This window comes from Pseudorasbora parva, chromosome 6 (assembly GCF_024679245.1).
Source record: "Pseudorasbora parva isolate DD20220531a chromosome 6, ASM2467924v1, whole genome shotgun sequence".
NCBI lineage: Eukaryota > Metazoa > Chordata > Actinopteri > Cypriniformes > Gobionidae > Pseudorasbora > Pseudorasbora parva.
Window position 1 is genome coordinate 12369877 of NC_090177.1, and position 25929 is coordinate 12395805.

Here is a 25929-nt window from a genome sequence, read left to right on the forward strand (position 1 = left end):
AAACAGCTTCTACGGGGCGACTATAAACGCCTCAGATGTAAAGTTATTCACTGTCACTCAAAAATGAATGGGAGTCAATGGGATGCTAACAGCAGGTGATGGCTTGGTTAGCAATGGCCGCCCCTATGGGTGGAAAGCTTTCCGAGTGCTAGATTACCCCCTTGGTTTAAATGGCTCCGTCGATCATTGTCACAGTTCAAATCCTCCAATTTCGATTTAATTTCACAATGCTGGTGAAATATGATGTGGATAGCATTAAATAAACATATTTTCGTCAGGTTAAATACTGATAATTGATCACTGCAGCTTAACTGTGATGTTTGTGTTGTTGTTCAAAAATGATGTCACTTCCTGGAGGATGATGTCAGAGTCGAATGTAAAGAGTTTTATCTCTAAAAATAGATCAACAGAGCAAATAAATAAATAAAAATAAAAATGTCCATGTAATTACATTTCACAAACTTAATATCTATCGACCAGCTCACTTAGAACAGCGCTCGTGGATCGATTCGTCGAGACTGTTTTCCAAGATGGCGCCTGTCCGTGAACGCGTAATGCACTAATGTGATGTAACGTCTTTATAAAATGTGTTTATAAAGCATCTTCTTATTAAACTATTTGTACACTTACAAAGTTCTCAATGCTTAGGTTTGCATGTAGGGACCCTCATTATGCTACCGTGTTAGTGTGAGGCTATTTTGAGCCTTGTTAGTGGTATTAACTAGCGATTTAATTTCACTACCCTGTGCCCCATAGACTAGCGTTATAAGCTAATCTGTTTTTAGAGATAAAACTCTTTACATTCGATTTCCATGAAAACGCATCCCAGAGAACGATCTACTCGGTAACCATCTGTTAATTACACCTAGGTTAATTTCTCAACGGAGTTGTCCTTTAACACATGAAAAATATGAAAAAAAATTCTAGTAACTGATCACATCTAAATTTTTCATTTGGCCGAATTGAAATTCTGTGAATTGATGCAATTTAATTAACAGAAATTAAATTCGGCCAACTGAAAATTTTAGATGTGATTAATTTGGAGACCTGATTTTTTTTACAGTGTATATTGTAATATTTCTTAATTAATTAACATTAAATTAACATGGCAAAATGTCGATTTAAAATGTACCCTCATGTTTATTTGTGATAGTGATCTTTTTTTAAAGTATTAATTCATAAATGAAAAAAGGCCGTGCACAAAAGAAAAATATATATACTAGGCCTATACTGTATTTAAGCAGATTTGAATGTAAGCATACATACGGTTTGATACAGGCTCCTCCTGTAAGTAACCTCTTCATGCCTTTTGTTTTGTCACTCTGCACAAATTATCCCCGGCCCCCACAGAGCCTGCAAGAAATAGCATTAGTTTATGACACTATAGGAGGAGAAAGAGAAGAAAAACAGTACAAAAAAAAGAAGAGAGAAAAAGGGAGATGGGCAAAAAAGGTCCTTCAGGGAACATGGTGTAAATGAACTTCCAGGAATGACACAGGCGAGCAATGAGGCGTGGATAGAAAATATACGCTGCACATCATCGGATAGAGATGCCAGTGGAAATGGCTTCATTGAAGTGTCAGCCCTCATCCATCAATCAATCATCCGCAAGAAACAATAACGGCCGCGGCGATGGTGCGGCTTTTATGGGGCTTACTCATGGGTATCGGCAACAGCACTTAAGGGTGGCTCTGACACAGGAGGAAAAAGCGAGGTTAGGGGTATGCAGACGCATTTCACATGCAGGTAGAGCGCAGGAGGCAGAAAAAGAGAGCGAGTGGGGCGGGGAGGGGGAATCACACTTAGTGGACGTGCTTTTGCAAAAAGAAATAGAAAGAAAAGGCGAAAAACTCCCCTGGCAAAAAGAAAAATAGCCCACCGCCCCATGCTCCTGATCCAGAGTGTAGAAAGGTGGAAAACAAAGCTGTCTTCCATCTATCATTCACCCTCCATCTATCACTTCTGCGCTGTGTTTTGAGAGCATGTGAGATTGTGATGTTTAGACCATTGTAATATTTATGGCTCGATGATAGAAGGGAAGACGGGCTCAGACAGGCGGACGTTAGATGTATATTTTCACGGGGTCATGACCTCGGTCCTGTATCTCCCTCAGTGGTTTCGAATACGCCAACGCAACATCTGGGGAAGAGCCATTGCATTTTATGTTTACGGGATGAAATTAACGTTTCCCGAGAAGTGCTCATCGTGTCGGACAATCGGAATGTGTGTTAGGCGTCGGAGACTATTTAAAGATGTTATTTAAAGAAGGAGTTTGGCCAACAAAAAATATATATAATTTAATCACCCTTGTGTTTTTATCAAACCCATAAAGACTTTAGTCAGGGTAGCACCATATTTAATTTTTGACAGGAATGAAAACAAGGTTGTGAGGGATAGAATGCAGTGTACTTAATGGATTGTACTGTTGTTTGTTCAGCTGACGAAATGTCATTCCAGAAAAAAAAGAAAAAACTTGGCAGCGGCTATTTGCACTGTAACAACACAATAGATGTTATTTATGCTAAGTTTAAATAGCAATAGATTCTATATTAAAAATGGCGTATTTGCAATAAGTGTAAATAGTAGTTATTTAATTGCTATAAATAGTGGCAGATACTATGTGCACCTCAGTGTTGTTGTACATTAAACAGTATGCAATAATAAGAGTGTAAATTATTAGATTTATTCAAATTATTAAAGGTTCAGTTTGTAAATTTTAGCGACATCTAGTGGTGAGGTCGCAAATTGCAACCATCCGCCGTTCACCCCTCCCTGTCAAAGCACATTACGACAAAGATGTCGTAGTCCAACCCGTTCTCACTCCCAAGGCGTCAAAATCCGAAGCATGGTCAAGTGCCTTCTGGGTCACAATGAAGACGCTAAAGGTGCCCCTAGGCGTCATTTTTTGACGCACTGGGTGCTCCATACATTTCAATGAGAAACCTTTGGCGTCATACACAGACGCATTTAATATTTTGCGTTTGTAAAAGCAGACATGATTCTATTAATATTTAAAGGCTACTTTTATATTTTGAAGCAACTAACCCAACTCCTACCCTAAACCTACCCACATCTAAACAATGGCGGGCGGCAAATTTTGAAATTTGATGTGTTCATGATCTTCGGCGGATGGAGATGCCTATCGCTTTTGGGGATTTTCTTCATACAAATCAATCGTTTGGCCTCAGAAAACTTGGATTATTTAACTTTTTTGAATAACTCATGGATGCAGTCGTATGTTATATCCTGTGTTTTATATCATGTTCACACAAATGGGTAGGTTTAGGGATGGGGTGGGGTTGGGTTAAAAAAAAGCGTAAATAAAATAAATGTAAATTAAATTATGCTTGCTTATTAAATTGAGAATCACACTCCAACATGTCATAATGGCAAAATTATAAATCAATAAAATTTCACCATGACGATAACATTCGCATACCCAGAAGTCTGTGTATGACGCCAAAGGTTTCTCATTGAAATGAATGGAGCACCCAGTGCGTCGAAAAATGACGCCATGGGGCACCTTTAGCGTCTTGACCATGCTTCGGATTTTGACGCCTTGGGAAAGAGAATGAGTTGCGTAGTCTGAGACAGCAGAGAGTAGCTAGTGCTCTATAGAGCAGATTGTTCGTTTAGGGCTACTGTAGAAACAAGGCGGCGCAAAATGGGGACTTTACTGTAAAGGGACCCATGGACCGGTGTATGTAGATAGAAATGGCTCATTCCAAGTTAATAAAACAACGGTTTATTATATAAGGTCTTATTGAAAATGAATGCCTTTCTGATCTGATATGCGCTGGGAAAAGGGAGTAGAGCAAGTTCATCAAAAGGTGGATTCAAACTCGGGTCAGTTTCCATGAAAACTTTCTGCCACATGCCTTAACCCTACACTAATACATACACTTCCATAATTTTGTCTAGCCCAACCAGATGTCAGTGGGCAGAGTCAGTGTAAATAGCCTGTGCCAACAAGACAGGCTATTTGCATTTAGTGTAAATACACACTCCAAAAAAACTTTCATTAGACAAATACTCAAAACAAATACTCAAAACGGCTGAATCGTCAGAAGTTGTGAGTTGTGAAAATTATGTGCTCTAGGTCCTTTATACAGTGTGTGCCATTGTAACGACGTTACAATTGTAACATTTTGCATTAAATTCAATATGGGGTCTAACCTGACTACACCAGATGCAAGCGGCGCAGCGTGATGTGATGAATGCAGATAGAACCCATTACAATCAGGGATGCTGTCTACACTTAATACGGCGTGGTGCAATGTGACATGACAAATTCCTGAAAACGATGTACATCAAGCACTTGCGCTACTGCTGAAATGAAGAACAAAAGGATTTGTAATGGTTGCTTTGTCACATTTTTTTTCTTCCGTGGAATGCAAAGGAAAAATTGCATTAAAAAAGGTTTTAACTGAAATCAAAATGGCAGGTGAAAGATTTCCTTTGAATAACTTAAATTTCAGTTTGTTTTTCAAAAAATGCTATCATATGGCACTTCCAACGACTTCCAACGAAAGAAAATTTTCTTATGGACTACTTTTATGTTGGTTTGTTTTTTCCTTTTTGTAGTTTTACAACTGTATAACTGCGAAACCTTGTTGTATGAGTACAAATTAAATTAATTTAAAAAGATAGTTCACACAAAATGAAAATTTCATCATTTACTCAAGTTGGAATTTTTTTCTTCTTTTCTTTTCTTTAAAGAATGTCAGTAACCAAACAATTAGGGGTGTCCCCGACTAAGGATTTACACATTCGAATCAGAATTTTCGAATCTATGGTCGACCGATAGTCGAATCATCTATGCGTGTGTAAACCATAGACCGGAAAAAAATAAACGGTATAAATGGTTTGGGAAGGGCAGGACACTAGTCAGCAGGAGGCTAAGACTATTTTTTATTTTATTTTACACACGGCACACAGCCACTACTTTTAATAAAGTGATCAAAACTATACACTACACATTCGTAAATTAACCGTTCTCTCATAACATTTAAAAGCCGCGATCGAAACACAGAACATCACACAAATATATAAAAGAACATTTTGATAAATAAACCTAAAAAAAAACAAATACCTGCCTAGAGAGGAAAAGAACACTTTGAGTGCGTTTATATGCACGTTCTTAAGCCGATTGTGCCTAAAGGGGGTCGCGCACCGGACTGAAGCTCAGTGCCATGTCTCAGGGATCTCACACCAGGCAGACGTGAACATACGCGGTGCGCGAGCTCAATTTTGAATCGACTTCTGACAGAAGAGCTGCATGCACGATGAGTGTATCTTGTAGCACAGGGTAAAATCAGCATGTACATTCACGATTTGAGGGAAATATACATTTAAACGCCGCGGACAGGCGTCGAATGCCGTCGTCGGTGTGTGTTCGAATTTTAAAGGTGCGGCGCGTCCAGTGCGAAGCTCAATGCCCTTAAAGGGGTGATCACTCAGCGCTGCGACATGTCTATAACACGTCTATAACACTAATATTGAGCACCCCCATATTGCCTAAAATGGTATGATCCTCTTTTCATAACACCCGCGAAGATTCGACCATGAGATCGATGGTCGAATCCGGTCCTGCATATCAGTGCATCGAATCTTCGACTATTAGGGGTCACCCCTACAAACAATTGATGGGCCCATTGACTTCCATAGTATTTTTTTCTCTATACTATGTAAACCAATGGGGTCAACCAACTGTTTGGTTACCGACATTCTTCAAAATGTCTTCTTTTCTGTTCACAAGAAGAAAGAAACTTATACATGTTTGGAACAACATTTGAGGGAGTAAATGATGACAGAATTTTCATTTTGGGAGTAAACTATCCCTTTAAGACTTTAGGAAATACACTATTCAACAGCTGGGCCTGCTTTTTTTGTCCAAAAAAAGTGTCAAATAAATGTTTTGCCCCATTTTCATGGAACAATGACAAAAATGTCATTTCTTAAAATCCTTATCCCATTAATGGCTTCAACCATTAGAGAGCACCGTGGGTTGATGGAACCAGCAAAATCTTTAAACGCCGCAACAGTCGCTTTTACTGTATGTACGTCTTTTGATTTCCCCCAACCAGGTCTCTTGATGGCTTCTTAGCAACATGAAACATGACACATCATCCATTATTCTGAACGTGTGCCTTGCTATCTTAGCCTGCTCCATATGGTCCTGCTTGTCTCCAGACACCCAAATCCCTTTCCCGAGGCCAGCGGCTGTTTTTTCCGCAAGAGCCATTATATCTCCCTTCTTTCTCAGAGGGATCCTACGACGATGATGAGCAATCACAGTGAACACCGACTTTACATTTCTCAGACAAAAAGCACAAATCGGATTCCTTCTGTTGCTGGCCCAGTTACTAATTCATGCAAGTTGAAAATCTAGAGGATGCAATTATAAAGGATGACAACATCACCAATGAAGAGGCCACAGGACTGATATGAAGTATCCATGCCTTTCTTTTTGTCTGCATTGAGGAGAGACAGACACCTGAAGAAGAACAAAACAAAAAACTTGAGATCCAATCTTAGGAAACACTTTTCCCCGCCAGCATTCTTATTAAAAAGTGTACATTTCATTCGGTTTTAATTGTATAACCGGTTTAATGTTGATGATCCTGTTATTTTATATATGCATCTGCTTACATATGCTATTGCTTATTTCTGCATCTTCTTCACCTGTGTTTTGATCCAGAGATTCTGTACTCTTTCAGAGACGCGTAATAGCGCCCCCAACAGTATAATAGTGAAAACATGGAAACTCTGAAAATTCACTATTAGAAATTCAAATAAAGTTTGTATGGTTGTAATGTCAAATATCTCAGATATTGGATAATAATGCACAGAAAAGTTATACTGCATATGTTACTTTTAAATATGCTATTGTTCAAAAGTTTGGGTTCAGAAATATGTTAATGATATATACCGATTAGGCATAACATTATGACCTAATATTGTGTTGGTAAGTAAATAAATAAATAAATAAATAAATAAAGCAATGTTATGCCTAATCGGTATATATATATATATATATATATATATATATATATATATATATATATATATATATATATATATATATATATATATATATATATATATACATACATACATACATCTTGTATGGGTGCCAGGGGGCATTATACATACACACTGATCAGGCATAACATTATGACCTAATATTGTGCTGGTTTTCATTTTGCTGCTAAAATAGCCCTGACCTGTAAAAGCATGAACTCCACTAGACCGCTGCAGGTGTGCTGTAGTATTTGGCACCAAGATCTTAGCAGCAAATCTTTTAAATCATGTAAGTTGCAAGGTGGGGTCTCCATGGATCGGAATCCATGGATTCCGACTGGATTGAGATCTGGGGAATTTGGAGGCCAAGTCAACACCTCAAACTCGTTGTTGTGCTCCTCAAACCATTTTTGAACCATTTTTGCTTTGTGTCAGGGCACATTATCCTGCTGAAAGAGGCTAAGGCCACCAGGGAATACCGTTTCCATGAAAGGGTGTACATGGTCAGCAACAATGATTAGGTAGGTGGTACGTGTTAAAGTAACATCCACATGGATGGCAGGACCCAAGGTTTCCCAGCAGAACATTGCCCAAAGCATCACACTGCCTCCACCGGCTTGCCGTCCTCCCATAGTGCATCCTGATGCCATGTATTCTACAGGTAAGCGACACACACACACTCGGCTATCCACGAGATGTAAAAGAAAATGTGATTCACCAGACCAGGCTACTTTCTTCCATTGCTCCGGGGGTCCAGTTCTGATGCTCTGATACTCACACCCCACTGTTAGTGCTTTCGGCAGTGGATAGGTGTCATCATGGGCATCCCGCCTGGTCTGCAGCTATGCAGCACCATACGCAACAAACTGCGAGGCACTGCATTCTGAGTAGCCTAGAAATCTAGATGTACCCTAGCGGCAGATCTAGATGTACCCTAGATGTACTTGCAAGCTGGAAAAACAAACTCTGTTCAGGCCAATCACATCGTCTATATAGTCGGTGGGCGGCTTAACATAATGACGGTCGAGTTGTGGAGGTTCCACATGCTTCTTGTAAACAAAGAACGTGGCGAATGGCGGTCTTTCAAATCGGCTTTAGCCACGACTCTGGAAGACTTGGAGTTGAGGTTTTCTTTGAGAAAAGAACAAAGAACAGCACTGAAGTCATTCTTAAAAAGGGAAGATGTGTTCTGAGTTTTGCCGACCAGAATAAGGCGAATGTTTAATCTATCAACGAGCTCCGCTTCACCTTCGTTGCTCTGGTTGGTTGTAGCGTTATCGTATTGCTTGCAGAGGTAGTTTAAAAGACAACCGTTTATCCCGCCACTCAGATTGAGCCCTGTCAATGGTGAGTTTCCAGACCAAACATCTTGATGTGTGTCTGGCTTGTCAGGCTATATTCTGACACCTTTCTATTAGAACCAGCATTAACTTTCTTGAGTAATCTGATCTGCAGTAGCTCGTCTGTTTGATCAGACCACACGGGCCAACCTTCGCTCCCCAAGTGCATCAGTAAGCCTTGGCCGCCCATGACCCTGTCGCCGGTTCACCACTGTTCCTTCCTTGGGACTAACTTTTGATAGATACTGACCACTGCAGACCAGGAACATCTCATAAGAGCTGCAGTTTTGGAGATGATCTGACCCAGTCGTCTAGCCATCACAATTGGGCCCTTGTAAAACTCACTCAAATCTTTATGTTTGCCAATTTTTCCTGCTTCTAACACATTAACTTTGAGGACAAAATGTTCACTTGCTGCCTAATATATCCCACTCACTAACAGATGCTGTGATGAAGAGATAATCAGTGTTATTCACTCACCTGTCAGTGATCATAATGTTATGCCTGATCGATGTAGATCTTTTAAATAAACAAACAAACACACACACACACGTGAATGCAACATTTGCACGAAAGCACATGTTGGATCCGAATTGTGCACTAAGCCATGCAACATGAAAATAAGCATCACTGCACACAGCTATGAAAATACAAAAACATCAGCTAAGACAAAAGTGACAAGGTGCACTGTATGTGTGCTCGCATGACACAGCTTTCCAATTTATCAAGTTGGCCTCACAAACAATGAAATGCTGATTAAAATACATACTACTAAAGTTGTTAGTCAAAATATTGATCTTAAATTATCATACTGAAGCAGACGGTCAAACATTTTTATGGTGAACAAATATTTTGTCTGACAGTAGGGAAACGGCACTAATAAAATATGTATACAGTCACCTTAGAATTCGTCTACAGGGAATATTGCTAGCGTTGCTTTTGCCACAAATGGTCTCACAAATACCATGACAAGCAATAGGGTAACTGTATGCGGCCCCATGTTGCACATAACTCTAATTAACATCTTAGTATTGTTCTTCTGCACATTACCTGCTGCACGCAGCATTGTGTGGGGCCAGGCGCGCTGCGTGCCAGATCCCTATGTCAGCAAAAGCAACACCTCCTGTGGTGAATAAAGCAGAACCCAGTGGAAATAAACGTCTCTTCTGCAGGGTGTGACCCCAGGCACAAAGGGGGCCCACACCTTCACAGAAAACAAGGCAGGACGAAAACAGGAATTAACTATTGTGCTGTAACAGCAGGGGATGACAGCGCTAGCTGTAATAGTTGCTCTGCATTGCATGTGTGCATTATAAAATGCTAGTTAAGAGAACATTTAAAGGCACAGAGTTTTTTTTCTAAAGTTTAACACAGCAGTTTTTATTGTAGTAACGAATATGACTATAATGTTGGACAACGCCATGTGACTAGCTGAACTCGCTTTAACTATTATTGGACACTTTTGGATGTGAAATCATGGGTGACAAAAATGACAGTGAACAGGAAAACACTGCAACTGAAAATGCAACTGCATAAACTAACTAAACTCATAAAAAAATAGATTGATTTTTTTAATTAAATGAGCTTCATTTGTATATCATTAGTTTATCTAGTAAAAATATTTAAAAAATCTATCTATCTATCTATCTATCTATCTATCTATCTATCTATCTATCTATCTATCTATCTATCTATCTATCTATCTATCTATCTATCTATCTATCTATCTATCTATCTATCCATCCATCCATCCATCCATCCATCCATCCATCCATCCATCCATCCATCCATCCAATAGGAACACCATACTAATACTGTTTTTGACCCCCTTTCGCCTTCAGAACTGCCTTAATTCTATGTGGCATTGATTCAACAAGGTGCTGAAAGCATTCTTTAGAAATGTTGGCCCATATTGATAGGATAGCATCTTGCAGTTGATGGAGATTTGTGGGATGAACATCCAGAGCACGAAGCTCCGGTTCAACCACATCCCAAAGATGCTCTATTGGGTTGAGATCTGGTGACTGTGGGGGCCATTTTAGTACAGTGAACTCATTGTCATGTTCAAGAAACCAATTTGAAATGATTCAAGCTTTGTGACATGGTGCATTATCCTGCTGGAAGTAGCCATCAGAGGATGGGTACATGGTGGTCATAAAGGGATGGACATGGTCAGAAACAATGCTCAGGTAGGCCGTGGCATTTAAACGATACCTATTTGGCACTAAGGGGCCTAAAGTGTGCCAAGAAATCATCCCCCACACCATTACACCACCACCACCAGCCTGCACAGTGGTAACAAGGCATGACGGGTCAAGGTTGTGCGTTTTGTGACTTCAAACATGCTTTGCTGCATATCTCAGTAGTAATAAATGGTTATTTCAGTCAAAGTTGCTCTTCTATCAGATTGAATCAGTCGGCCCATTTTCCTCTGACCTCTAGCATCAACAAGGCATTTTCTCCCACAGGACTGCCGCATATTGGATGTTTTTCCCTTTTCACACCATTCTTTGTAAACCCTAGAAATGGTTGTGCGTGAAAATCCCAGCTATTTTAACTGAAAGCAAAATGCACGGACAGATCTTAAATTATGGCACTGCTGGTGTTAATCTTGAGACAAAACATGGGCAATATTTTATTTCTATGGCATGTTTATAAAAGCTACTTAAATGTCCTAATTTAACTAAGGCCTAACCCTGGCTTAATAAGCCCTGTCTGTGAAGCCTGGCCCTAATATGTTTTAATTTTCCATGTCCATTTTTTAATCATGCAAAATATAACTATTTTTTCTTTTGATTTTGGGGTAAAATACAATGCTTTGGGGACTGGTGCAAGCGGCTACTCGCATATCTGTGGCTGCATTTGCTTTGAAAAAACATTTTCGTACTCAAAACACTGAGCTTAGGCAACACTAAACTCCCTCATCACAGTCACTGATTTACAAGAAGCTTGTGCGCTTTCCAACTTTCAACCAGTAATGAGGCTTGATCCAGACGTTTACTGATCACCGCAGACCAACACCGAGAGAGAGAAAAAAATCAAATAAACACAGGAATAGAAAACAGCAAGCAGCTCTGTTCAGTGCAGTCCTGACATTAAACCCTTGAGCAGGACTCGAGAGGCGGAAAACTGCACATCATATTGGACTTGAGGGATTAGGCAAAACAGGAAGCGTGTCATGAGCTGAGGTTGTGCTTCCTTCCCCCTGCCATCCAGATGCTCGTGTTGGCCTCTGTTTGAGGGGCATATGAGAGTGATACTAAGTGAAATGCTCATTTTGCATTTGTGATTATTGAAACCCATGGGCGATATGCACTAATGTGAGCTAATGCAATAGATTACACAGTGCTGACCCTGGGGAGCAGACAGCAAGCAGATGTGCTATAGTCAAAAAGAAAAGGAGGGGTTGAAAGACTGTGTTTAATGTGCTGGATACTGTCCTTTGTAATTTGCTGTTGACAGACACTGGAATGCACTCGGCCAGGTTCAACATACAGTCACCCCAGATCCAGTATGCATGGCCAGGAATGAAGACGAACAAAGCAAATTAACGATTGCTAGTCCACAGCTGCTTAATAAAAGCGTATGGGCCTCAAATGGAAGAGGCAAGAGATAATTAATCAGTGCAATGTAGTCATCAAAAATGTTGAATTGTTATTTTATCTACACAAGACCTAATAATTCTTTGTGTGAAGAGTTCATTGTGTCTTGGTATCAAGCAAGAAGCGCATGGGCTCACTGGGAGCAGCTCACGTGTTTGTACATACTGCCCTCTAGTGTTCTGCCAGTGAAGTCACATTTTCCATTTGCCACACACACACACACACACACACACACACACACACACACACACACACACACACACACACACACACACACACACACACACACACACACACACACACACACACACACAGAACATGTCCTGGGCTGAGTTTGGGGGTGGGGGGTTATTTTGCATTAATAGGAACCACAACATTAAGACACAATGTGGCATATCCTTGACAAATAACAAATTTTCTTCCCAAATTTGCAGTATTATGAACAAATGGAGGGCTGAGGGCTCCATTTGTGTGTGTGTGTGTGTGTGTGGGGGGGGGGGGGGGGGGTATTGTATTTAATAATAATAATAAAAAAGGAGAGCTGAATTTAACCAAAGCTGATACTCCTACATTAAAATGTATATAGCAAAGGTATGCTTCTGTCAAATTATTGATGTACACTGTAAATACATTACTTTTTTTTTTTAAACACAGAAGAAATTGATTAAAATACTGAGAATACAATTAGTTATTATATAATAATCAATCTGGGTCCCTGCTTTGTCTTTTTAACAAAGGTTTTTGATGTGAAAAAAACAACAACTTTAGAGCCCAGATTGATTTGCTGAAAAAGTAATGATGTTATTTGTAAAATAAGGCTGAACATCATTATGGGCCAAGATATATACCATTTGGCTAGAAGCAGGGGGGATATTAGTTGAATGGAACACTGTGTTATGAAAGGTCAAAACAATTACAATTAACAGAAAAATGGCAAACCCTTTGCTTAAAAGGCTATTTATTTGAAAGTGTTCCCTTTTATTTCATAACCGTAATAAAGTAAAATTCAGACAGACAGCCAGACAGAACAAACAACAGATAGACAGAATGAACGAGACAGACAGAAGAAATGACAGACAGAATGAACGAGACAGACAGAAGAAATGACAGACAGAATGAACGAGACAGACAGAACGTAAAACAGGCATAGAACCACAGGCAGACAGAACGAGACAGACAGAAGAAATGACAGACAGAATGAACGAGACAGACAGAAGAAATGACAGACAGAATGAACGAGACAGACAGAACGTAAAACAGGCATAGAACCACAGGCAGACAGAACGAGACAGAACAGATAGACAGACAGAATAGAACAAATGGCAGGCAGACAGAGCAAATGACAGACAGAACAGATAGACAGACAGAACGAATGACAGACAGCCAGACAGACGGAACAAACGAAAGACAGACAGACAGAACGAAAAACAGGCATAGAACCACAGGAAGACAGAAAAACAGACAGAACAGATAGACAGACAGAACAGAACGAATGAACGAACGGCAGGCAGACAGAGCGAACGACAGACAGAAAGAACGAACGAACGAACGACAGATAGAAAGACAGAGACAGAAAGAACGACAGACAGAACAGATAGACAGACAGAACAGAACGAATGAACGAACAGCAGGCAGACAGAGCGAACGACAGACAGAAAGAACTAACGAACGAACGAACGACAGAAAGAATGACAGACAGAACAGATAGACAGACAGAACAAAACGAATGAACGAACGGCAGGCAGACAAGAGCGAACGACAGACAGAAAGAACTAACGAACGACAGAGACAGAAAGAACGACAGACAGAACAGATAGACAGACAGAACAAAACGAATGAACAAACGGCAGGCAGACAGAGCGAACGACAGACAGACAGAAAGAACGAACGAACAGATAGAACAACAGAGACAGAAAGAATGTCAGACAGACAGAACAGGCCAACAGAACGACAGGCAGAACGAACGACAAAGAACAAGAGACGACAGACAGAACAACAGACGGTTTCTTTTAGTGAAATATGACCTAAATATTAAATATTTTATAAATTAATTGTAAGACTCACTTCACAAATGTAAGTAAATTGAAGAACTATACAACTAGATGAACATTTTAAGAATCGTCATGTCTCCATCGCTATAGAACTTCATAAAAGGGCCACAACTTCACTAACAGTTTGTCTAATACATAAATTACAGAACAGATAGTACAGAAATGCAATATTGTATACGTGCAAATGTATAATTAAAAAATATCCACAATCAAGATCAAAACAAAACATTCACTCAACCTCAGGATCCCTCAGACGAAAAATAAAACAGACAATCTGACATTTCTCACAGTTTAGACAACTGCTTTATTCTGCCTCTAGAAAGGGTCTCAGCCCTGGAATACACCTGGCTTAATAACAAGGTGGGTTACAAGATTGGAAATCCAAATTACACATTCTGTTAGAGACCAAAAACAGCATCATTCATGAAACAACAGACAAGACATGGAGAAAAAGCATCTCGGCTTCATTATTTTTGCACGCCTGTGACACAACCTTACCACAAGAAAGGAACTCTAACGAGAAAATTATTGAAAGTGCAAAAGAAAGAAAAAAAAGGCAACAAGTACACTCTAGAGAGAGAGGGGAAAAAAAAAAACTACAAACAAATGTACACATGGCTGCCGCTACATCCTAAACCAAACTACCTTCACAAACCCAATTTAAGAGTCGAAATACTGAGCGGGAGTAAGGACAAAAACCAGAAAGAGATCGAACCTGCATAATAGGCAGCGTTGTTATTTTCTAGATGAATCGAAATCCATTATCAAAACACAGTGACAGCCATCACTCAGCGTAACTGATGTACAACTCACAAAAAAACTAAATAAGGGCCAATTCCTCATTGTGGAATGAAGCAAAAGAAAAAAAGAAAAGAAAACGCTTCAAGTTTATTAATCAAGGAAATACAATGCATTTGCTTCAGCTCATGAAAGCCCCTAAAACATTACAAAATAAGTTAACTCTCCAGTGGCCAAACATCTTCAGGGAGAAAGAGTTAGTATACTGAACGCAGACAGTAACAGAAACCATGCTTTAGCCACCTTTACACATACACGCACTGACATCCTAATAAACCAACACAATTGCCTGAAAATAAATACACTTGATTATTAGGTAAAAAAAAAAAAACAATAACAAAAATATTCTGGTGTATGAAAAAATTACATCACAACAAAACAACAAAAATGCTCACCACACATTTGGCAAAACTGCTCAGCAGTGGCGGCACAATATCACAGTTATGTTTCTCATTAATCCTGAGGATCCCATTGAATGTCTTTGTCACAGTGAAAGAGGTTCCATGCAGTCCCTGCATTTCTTTTTTTCGTTTTAAATGTACCTACACAACAGTACACAGTACGTCACCATTGCTTCAAGAGTCTCGGATCCGAGACGGTAACACAGCAGCTCGATTTGTACAAATGAAAAGATTTCTAACTTTGGAAATGATAGATTTTCCGTTCACTGCATAGCATAAAGTTGACCTGTAGAGTGTAAAAGAGATGTTAAACATTAACAATATATACAATCTTACACGATTAGAGAAAAGCAACAAAAAAACAACAACAACAACAGCGCCACTCCTCGTTTATTTGGTCAGTGCCGTCCACTCGTAGATGAAGCATTTAGGCTTTTAATAAAAAGTAATGGAGGCACTTGCTGGGCTTACGGTTTGATTAGTATTTAGGCCATCATAAACCACCGACCCACAACAGATTCACAAGTCGACTGTCATGCACGTCTGTGCGTCTGACGTTCAGATTTGTGTTAAGTGCACCGCAGATGAATCTATTGCCATAATGGAATGCAAATTCTGGAATCAAAACAACACTGTTCAAGGCTGCAGTCCAAGTTCATTCTGCCTTCCAGCCAAGGCTATTGCAGAGCGTGCGGCCCGTATCCTTCCAGCACATCAAACCCTTCAGCAGTGGTGTCCGAAGAACATTTTGAGCAACATTAAATCATTTAAACTTTCCTCCCAGCCGGGGACTCACCGTTGGCGACCACGTCACAGTTTTCTCTGCATATTTCAAAGCTGTGAGGAGAGAAAATGCGATTAGCTATATGGACCACCACGCAATACCTGTGGAATGAGAGCAAGGTCTGTCAAAGACATTTACCCTGGACAGTTCTAAGAGCTCTTATCTGAGGGTCCGCAGCGTTCATTACTCAGAGGGCTGGTTTGGATTCTCCTCTGAGTCATACTAGTGGAGTAATGAGGGAAGATCAAGGACCTGCTCCCTAAAGAGAGGAGCATATGGGGTAGTGTTCAGTCATAATCCCAGACCACGTCCTGACTAAGCAACTGCCAAGACCATTAAAGAGGCCATGGTGAACCCTGCGCTTTCTCAGTGGCTTGGAATAGAACTATAAAAATGAAACATGAGGACCTTTTGTATAATGACATTATTTACAACAATTAATCTGCAACTTTGCATTACCGTGATGTGGAATGTATTTATGATATATATGGGTCAATGACAGGATGTGCCTATGTGTGTACCAAGTGCATTATTTATTTTTAAAATAAATTTATAAATTCCTGCCATTTCACTTTGTCCTATAAAACCTATTTAGTTTGAATGTATTTTGAGTACATTTAAATAACATTTTATGTTTTCTCTTAAACCCCCAAAATCTCAGGTGGTGCAACTATATGATTTCTTAAATACTATGGCATCATTTTAGGTTTAACAATTTTCATATGTTTCGTATGTTTTTAAATGTCAAGGTGACAACTACAAACATGGCTCTTTTCTTATGACTTCACAGTAAACATGATAATGCATCATCCAGAGGAGCTCAACTAATCCTTGTGCAGAGCGAAAACATCTGTAGATCTCTATCTGTATGTATGTATGTATGTATGTATATGTGTGTATATATATATATATATATATATATATATATATATATTTTACACACACACATTTGTGTAGATAAACTATTTGGTTGTACCATCTGACATGGAAATTGGCATTACATCAGGTTTTTTTTTTTAGATTTTAAAAATACATATTTTTTTTCAAGCTTTTTATTTACCCACATATTTATGCACGCATACATGCGTTAATTACTTTAAGTGTTTTTAACTAATATATTTACTAATATATGTCAAACATGTTTTTTTGTTGTTGTTCGCCTATTTATGCCAATACTCCATCCACCTTGAAAATCAGAAAAAGCTTTTGGTAAATTATTTTTTGTTTAATGTGATATTTGCCATCACTTCTTAAGTATAAACAGATCTATTGCATTACCAAATGAGCATTTCCTGAAAATCATGTTGTAATTACTTACCAGGAACAGGTGAGGCCATGACGGTGTGGCTGGAAGCTGCAGCGGAGGGGTGATAGAGCGAGGCCAGGTTGTTGGGCGTGTAGGTGCGGAGAAGGTTGAGGACATTCCAGTCTGCCTGCATGCTGTTGGGAGACGGCGTAGCAGTCACCTTAACTGAAGACAAGGGAGAGTTCGCCTGCAATGAGGTTTTTTCATTTCTCCTGGAGGGCACGACCCTGTTGAAATCCTCTCCAAGCCGACCCGATGCAGCATGTAGAGGCTCAAAGGACTTCTGTCTCTTGCTTGAGGGTTCGCCGACATCCATTTGCGTCAAGTTCCGGAAGCGGTCTGAAAGGCAAAGTCTAGCTGGATCTGTGGGCCATACCATTCCGTTTTTGCCCATGCTTGCCCTCTGACTCATCTCATGATCCAGGCCAGGCCTCTTGGACAACTCCCGATCATTTACAATTGGGACATTTAATTTTCTGCTAGATTCATGCTCTGAGATTCTGGACAGTGAGCTTGTTGCATCCGATTCCCTGCCCCGCTGACCCCCCTGGTGCTGTTCTCTCCAGCGCTCTTTTACAGGAGAAATTTTAGACATCTGTGGTTGTTTCGGAACCTTCTCCACAGGTTTTTCCGGCTGCCGGAGTGGGGATTTGGTCCGACGGGGATGCTTCTTGTTGATGTTAGGCAAAGGAGTGACATCTTTGCCCTGAAGAGCCGGGGGGCAACCAGTGTACCGTTTCTGTTTCTGAGGTCCCCTGTATCCATTCTTCTTGACGTCTAACTTCTCCTTGTGGATAAGCTTTTTATGCATCAGGAGAACCTCGGGGTAAAGGGTTTCATATGAGCAAGAGGTACATGTGTTGGTCAGTAACAGGTTTCTGGGTACTGAGGTAGCAGATACAGAGAGAGACACTTTGAGTGACAGATTCAACGGTGCCTCAGAAGCCTCCTTCTCCTCCTTTTTCAGGTTAACCGGTAATGGGTATTTTTTGTTGACCTCACTCGCAGGGGTGTAAGGGGCTGCAACAGGAGAACTTGAAGACTCTTGCTTTACTTGAATGAAAGGACTTGTGCTGGTAATAACGGCCTGGCTCATGCTTGGTTCATGTTTAATACTAACAGGGAGAGGTTTAGGAGCAAGCCATTGTTTCGCTGGTTTTAAGACTTGTTTGTCATGTTCATTCTTTGGGGGTTCAATGGCCTTAATGATATTTCTTGCAGTCGATGTTGCAGGAATGTTCGGAATTTCCGTGAAAGGTTTGTCCTTGTGACGTCTGTCTAAATGGTACCTCAAAGATGTTTTCTGTGCTGCAGCATAGTCACAATATTCACATTTATAAGGTTTTTCACCTGTGAAATAAAAAGAGATGTCAATATTTAAATAAACCATTGCTATTAAAAAACATTTAAATACATAGCTGTATTAAAAGAAAAAATATTTTCATCATGAAACAAGCAAACAAGAAACTTAACAGACGCCTAATGAGACGTAAGTTGTGAAAAAAGCTATACAAACAAGTACTAACCAGTATGTGTCCGGAGATGAATATTGAGGTAATAATTAGAGCGGAAAGTCTTGCCACAGTAACTGCACTTTCTTGGAGCAAGAATTTTGAGTTTCATTTTACCCGATCCATCCTCACTTTTATCTGTAGGATGAAGAGAGACATATTTAACATATGCGAAACATATATTGCTTGAAATGTACAACAGAAGGTGTCCTAACAGAAATTAAAAACTGCAAGCTGCACGAGACATACTACAGAATGCCCTCGAGTGAAGTATGCAAGATTCAAGTTCTCTCTTGACCAGCAGAGGGAGCTCAAAGTTCTTCACTTCTTTAATTGTACAAAAATAGATCTGTGTGAAGATACAGTTGAACCTATGACACAGAAGCAGCTTCATCTGTAGTAAAGAGTGCACTTTTCTTTGTTAATTATGGTGTGCTTAATTGAACATGATGATGCCAATGATGAGTTCTCTGTGGACCAACTACTGACAGATGATGGTTTTTGTTTTTACAAAGCAATTAAAAAGTGATATAAATGTGAATGCAACACCAAACACTTTGGAAATAATACCTGGATTAAAGGCGTCAACTGCCACTCCCTCTTCGGAGCCATCCTCGGAGTACTCCTCTGCTCGGTCGAGAGATGAACTGCTACACGAGCCTACACTTTGGGCCCTCCCCTCTACAGGTGTGGTTGGGCTCTCTGCTCCCCCTCTGCTCTTGTGGATTCTAGAATGAAGGACCAATTGATGGTATGTCCTGAAGATCTTGCCACACTCTTCACAGTTTGTTGGCTTGTCTTTACGAATTAGACCTTTTTGCTCAGGTGATGGGGAAGGCGTCTCAGTAGGCTTGAGTTCACTCCTTAGGCCTCGTCTGGCGGGTTTATCTCCACCGCCAGAAGCCCAGATGGCCCCCAGTTCCTCTTTTTCAGAACCAGATTCCTCGTTGTCAGAGTTGGAGTCTGGATTGAGTTCCTTGGCCAAGTTTGGACCTGCTGCGATCTTGCCCCTGGTGGCCAACTGCCAGGCCTGGTAGGTGTTGAAAGGATCAAGTTGTGATATCCAGCGTCCAGACGGGTGATTATTTTCAGTTTCTCTCACTCCAGAAGGATGCAACTGTAAGGTCTGCAAAAATGACTTCTGAGATACAGGAACCTCCTCAGCAGGCTGGCTGACAGGGGAGACATTCTCGTCCATTTCCGGTTCCCGATTGTGGACTTTGCTGTGCTCAGCCAGAACTTCCTTGTTGAGGAAAAAGAAGCCACATACCATGCACATTTTGTACGATGTGACAACAGGTGATGGGGGTTGGTCTTGGATGATGTCATTAACAGTAGTTGGGATCTCCAGGTCCTGATTTTTGTTTTTAGACCCAGTCTTTCCATGGGTTCTCATGTGGTTCTTTAAAAACCACGGCTCTTTGAAACGACGTCCACAGAGGCCGCAGCAGTATGTGAAAGAGTCCTTGTGTTTCCTCATGTGTGTTTCCAACTCTGTCCCATCTGCGACAGCCTGGCCGCACACAACGCAACACAGCTCCTCATTCTTCTCCACAGTTGGACAGGTCTTAGAACGGGCCCTGTCGCTGGGAGTCAAGAATTCCGCTTCCACACGCAACACTGCAGGGGCATGGAATGTTGTGGGATGCTGGGATAGAAGGTGTGGTCCCAGGTCTTCCTGATGCAGGAAAGTCTCTTCGCAAAACATGCAGTCAAGAGGTAGGCTACTTTCTGCCAGCGTGTCAGATTTTTCCACCAAGCTGGTGTGCGGTGTCATGCTAGACCCAGTACCTGGCATGCTTGCACTGCTGTGGCTGAGGATGTCATGACCAAGCCCATCAGGACTTTCCACATATGGGATCAATGGGTGGGTAGGCATGTTAGCAGGACTTTACTTGGGTTTTTTTCTTATTTAGTTTCAGTTGAAAGCTTGTACAAAGCAATACGTTGGATGTTACAAGACATATGAAAGTAGAGTCATTCTATTGAAATACTCATGAAGGAGGATATGCATGAGGTAACAAAATATCAAGTACCCTTAACACTTCCATGGTACTTTTTAAATTTGATTTTCAGAACAGGACATTTGCTAAGAGTTTCTGTAAACCCCTATGATCCATCCCAAACAAGATAAACAGTAGGGGTTTGCCAGTCACTTCCAGATAATGGAGCATGAACTCAATCAGTTGATGTCTAGTGATTCACACCGAGGAATTGTCCTGACAGGCAAAACCTGAAATGGAAGAAAAAGAAAGTCAGGTGTGGCCACACTGGTGGAATGCAATCAACTCAGGACTACACTTACAAGTACAAATGATTAAATTAAGGTGGGGTGGGGTGGGGGGCTCATCTCTTATGTACTTTTACTCGAGCCAAAAAAAAAAAGATTAGCAATCACATAGGGCCCTAGGATTGATGTTTAGCTAAAGTCTCTTAAGTAAACTGAAACCAAAGAAAAGTTTAAGCAAGCACATTGAAAGTTGTCAATTGAACAAATACAACATATTTAAACACATTGCTCAAAACAGAAACATACATTTAACATTTTGTTGCTATAGTAAAATAAGAGGATTATTTTCATTTTTTAAATATGGTTTCATTATTGAAGAAAACATTTACTGAGCAAAATGCAATAGTAAGCTAGCGGATAAAGATCTGGGCAAACAGCCAAAGGTTGCGCCTTTGACCCTAAAGTATCTGAATTGGGAATAAACCAGCAGCTAGGGGGTTGTTGAAGGTACGGTTTTAGTCTATAATAATTGTGCCCTTGAGAAAAGTCCTTAGTGCTACGTTACTCCAGTGAGACTGTAGCTGCACCATGCCCAATGTAAATGAAAAGAACAGACATGTTTTATCAAGATTTTAGGTATACCTGTTTGTATTAGAGATGCTATAACTTGACAAATCAAAATTTAAAAAAAAATGGATGTACAAATATCCTATGTAGTAATCTCAATTAAAGACGTCATAAAAACTTAATGCACAATTATAATTATTTTAAATGCTTAATGTCACACAACACTACAGGACAGGTTTAAATAGGCGGCCATTTTCTAGCTTTATTGTCAACAACTAGCATTTAAGTATTTAGCATTTAGCAGACCTTTAAGTCCTTTGATGTAATTTGTCTTTTACACAAATTAAATGGAAACAACTGTTAGAACCAACTAAATAAGCACATTACTATGCAGAACTGTCAAATTAAGATGTGCCTGTAAAAATTCCTAGTCTATAAATCAGGCTAACTCCTGACATCTTATTCAAAGAAACATTGGGGACAAGTTAACTTTTAACTACCAACTAGTTAACTACTATATTTTTGTATAACTTGCAATAAAAAATAAAAAAATACTAGATTTTTCTCTGATTCGTAGACAAGTGTAAACTTTTAGGACAACAGACCCCTATGATATAACTTCAGATGCTTTTTAAAATGTTTTTTTTTTTTACAAAAATATTTTTTATTTAATTGTGTGACTTTCTCTCTCTAGATGCACGTATATGAATGTTCAAAAGTTTGGAGCAAATATATTTTTATTGGAAAGAATATACTACTAAATAAACTTAAAAGATACAATTAATATTGAGAAAGTAAAAAACCGACCACAAAATTGATCACTCATTATTATGGAAATCTAAGTCAGCGGTGTTCATAAAGGAACAGTGAAACCATCTAGTGCCCACTGAAAGTATTATTTCAGTAAATATGTATAAGTAACAAACCAAGAAAAAGATTGTGCAAGACCTAATAAAATGCAGTGTGTTCTGTATTGGTGCATTTTCACAACTTGAAGGAAAAACCCAACTTCAAATATTTAGAACGTTTTTCAGGGACAAAACTGACGAAATTCTTTAGATGAATTACTGTGAGGCAACAGGAAGCTAGAGTCGAATGCCTATCTACAGCGGTGTCCTTCACAATATCTGTGAAAACTCACTCATGAGGCCTTAGGTGGAGTCACAGCATTGTTCTGCAACCTTTTAGCCTACCTTCCATGCTGAAACAAGCTGGAAAATATGGGCAACCACATTTATCCTTCTCTTATGATATTAAAAAACACCCTATAACACACCTAAATACAAAGTTTCAGGCAACTCGCCAATCATTTGTAAACTGCACACACTAAGTTCTTATTTTAACAACACAAAGCAATAGCTTAAATACAAAACATGAATAAAAAAAAACTAATCATAATCATCAAATGTCAATAGTCATTCCTACATCCAGTCCAAATCACTTTTAGGGAAACCCTGCACAACACAAAAATAGGCTTTGCTAATGTTAGGCACTGAAAAAGAGAAACAGAGGCTGAAGATGAAAAAAAGAGAACGCTGAAAAGGAAGCTTCAACACTTCAGTTATCTACTGAATAACCACTGTTTAAAAAAAAGCAAGTGAAAAAGAAAGAAAACAATCTGTGAATTCTTTTAGATTCTGCAGAGTGCAGACATACTCTAATGACAGGCCTTGCCATGCTGATTTCAACAAACAACACCGTTTGCTTCTCAAAATCCTTCAGATCGTAATCACAAAGTAATCCAGAGCAGCAAAGTCATTTACTTCAAAATGCACAAAGGTTATCAAGATAACCAAAATAGTACACAACAATACAAACATTAATGGCTCCACCTATACTTGCGTCATTATAATAGACTAAAACACGGTTAGTTGACATGCTGAAGAAGGGACCAGCTGGTGTTTGTCTTACTCTTTTGTTTGGGCTTTACCATGCAACCTGTTCACAAGAAAAGCGTGTTTGTAGGCCCCAAAACCATCCAAATTTATCAATAGGAGTTCTTAAAAAGACACTGTAAGTTACACTTATTGTAATTGTCTTATAGAATAATAACGGGTGTGCCGGACTCATGCAAATAAGTGAAAAATTATTAGAGTTAGGTTATTATACCTAAAGAAAAACAGTATGCGTGTCCTTTAGAGAGGAAAACAAGAGCCGTGGCTCAGTAATTATCTCAGAAAAGGCTAAATGTAATTCTGACATCAACATAAAACATCTATGAAAAGAATAAAATAAAACGGTAACAATTTACAATAAGTTCATTTGTGAACATTAGTTTATGCATTAACTAACCACGAGCAATACATTAATTACTGTATTTGTTTATCTTTGTTAATGTCAGTTAATAAAAATCCTTTGTTTTTTATGTTAGTTCACAGTAAACTAATGTTAACAAATACAACTTTTGATTTTTATAATGTTCAGCAAATGTCGAGATTCATGAATGCGGTAGATGTATCGTTTATTATTAGTTCATGTTAACTAATGTAGTCAACTAATGTTAACCAATGAAACCCTATTAAAACATTACACGTCTGTGTGTGTATAGATAGTGTGTGTATGTTTATATACACACGTACATTATAAATACATACATTAATATACACTATACTAAATGTATACATTTAAAAAACAACAACACATGCGAGGTATTCAAACACTCCGAGCCCAATTGTAACGTTAGTCGAGCTCAAATGTGTGAGACTGAGGAGATGTAGCGATGGCTGCTGATTGAAATAACGATTACTGACGTCATCATAATGTAACGTTTAAAAGAATCGTTTTTTAATAAACATAATAAGAGGCGCTTTCTAAACGAAATCATCGCTTATATAAATAATAATGCCTCGTGCGTGGAAGCGTGCCTTTAATGTGGCTGTAATTTCCTGACACGTGATCATTCAAACTTGATCAGCAACTCTAGAGACTGCTAGTAGTTATTTTACTACATACCTCGCCAATATACCTGCATGCCCTGTTTTGTCTTTTCTTTTTTGTTGTTTTTTTGTTTCCATTTTGGAATGTGATACAACACTCCTCCCTAACTACAGTTAAGATGTTTTTACTACAGAACAATGAGTTAACTATATGAACAATAAGCTATACATAACTTAGCCTATAACCAATAATATAGTTTAAATGGAATAAACAAAACCCAGACAGAATAGATATTCAAACATAAAGTCATTAATATGATAAACCTCGTTTAACAAAAACAGAAAGTTCTTTCTTCTTTGTATCTATTTGAATAGATTGTTTTGCGATGGCTGCATCAAAAGCTATTATTTGTATAAACATAACAAGGTCGTATAGCAAAATACAACTTTATAACAGTTTTTGGGGAAGGGTGAAACTTTTGTCAAGTTGCTGTCTATTCTTTCCCCTTTCAAGTTAAGGAAGAACATCAAAAGACCTTAATGTAGTTCCTGCATTACAAAAGAGACACCAACTTTATCATCCTCTTCTATTTTATTTCATATAATAGAGTGTTTGTGTTCAACTAAAGTCTATGTTGGTTAACTTTTGTGAGTTAGATCAACCTGCGCTCGTGCTGATAATAGAAATTTGGCTAACGACACGCTAGCGATGAGTGATATAGAAAATAAGGAACTCACCCTCCATACCTACCATTATGTTCAGACTTCGTCAGGTATTCTTATTGTGTGCCAACTATCGCTATAGTAACTAATAACTTCTATGGGATGTTAGTTTTGGTAGCTGGTTTTCTTTCTATCTTTCTGGAAATCTGATTAGCTGAGTTAGCCAATTGTTAGCCGGACGAAATGCCTTGCTTTCAATGTTTGCAAATCACTCACTATGCAGCTGTTGCGTTCAGAGAGAGAGAGAGAGGGAGGGCGCGCTCCCGTGGGTAGCTGTGGATGTCCGATTCGTTATCGTTCTTTTGAGTCGAATGTATTAAACGAATCACTTGAACTGGTTCACAAAAAACCGGTGCATCAAAAACATACAGTAGCGTGTATGACTGTTCATTTAAGTGTATCAAATACATAAAGCACAGCCACGGTAGTTTGATTACCATAAACGAGTGACTCGTGTGATCCTGTTCTTTGTTATTTGAATCTCAACGGTTCTCTGAATTCATCTGATTCACTTAACAGCACAGTATCACTTTCGTTAAAGTGACAGTTCACCCAAAAATGAAAATCCTGTCATCATTCTATCCCCTTCATATTGTTTTAAACCTGTATGGGTTTCTTTGAAAAGTATGAAAAGTATTATGGATGTCAGTGGGAACCATTCTTCAAAAATATCTTCTTTTGCATTCAAGATAACAAAGAAATGTGTACAGGTTTAAA

The 25929-nt window shown here is 39.2% G+C and overlaps 1 protein-coding gene across 4 annotated transcripts; it reads right to left on the minus strand.

Annotated features, from left to right (window-relative positions):
• Nucleotides 1-14884: 14884 nt before the first annotated feature.
• On the minus strand, nucleotides 14885-25641 carry znf217 (zinc finger protein 217). Of its 4 annotated transcripts, none has more exons than XM_067445641.1 (6): nucleotides 25241-25639; nucleotides 19387-21049; nucleotides 18832-18954; nucleotides 17318-18655; nucleotides 16138-16258; nucleotides 14885-16052 (listed from the first exon to the last, which is right to left on the minus strand). In XM_067445641.1, the coding sequence occupies exons 2-5, from the start codon at nucleotides 20693-20695 to the stop codon at nucleotides 16149-16151; spliced, it is 2880 nt and encodes a 959-aa protein (XP_067301742.1). In that variant the 5' UTR covers nucleotides 20696-21049; nucleotides 25241-25639; the 3' UTR covers nucleotides 14885-16052; nucleotides 16138-16148. The 4 variants fall into 4 exon arrangements, with proteins under 4 accessions (XP_067301742.1, XP_067301743.1, XP_067301744.1 ...); XM_067445642.1 differs by having other exon boundaries at nucleotides 25228-25639; XM_067445643.1 differs by having other exon boundaries at nucleotides 25429-25507.
• Nucleotides 25642-25929: the final 288 nt, after the last annotated feature.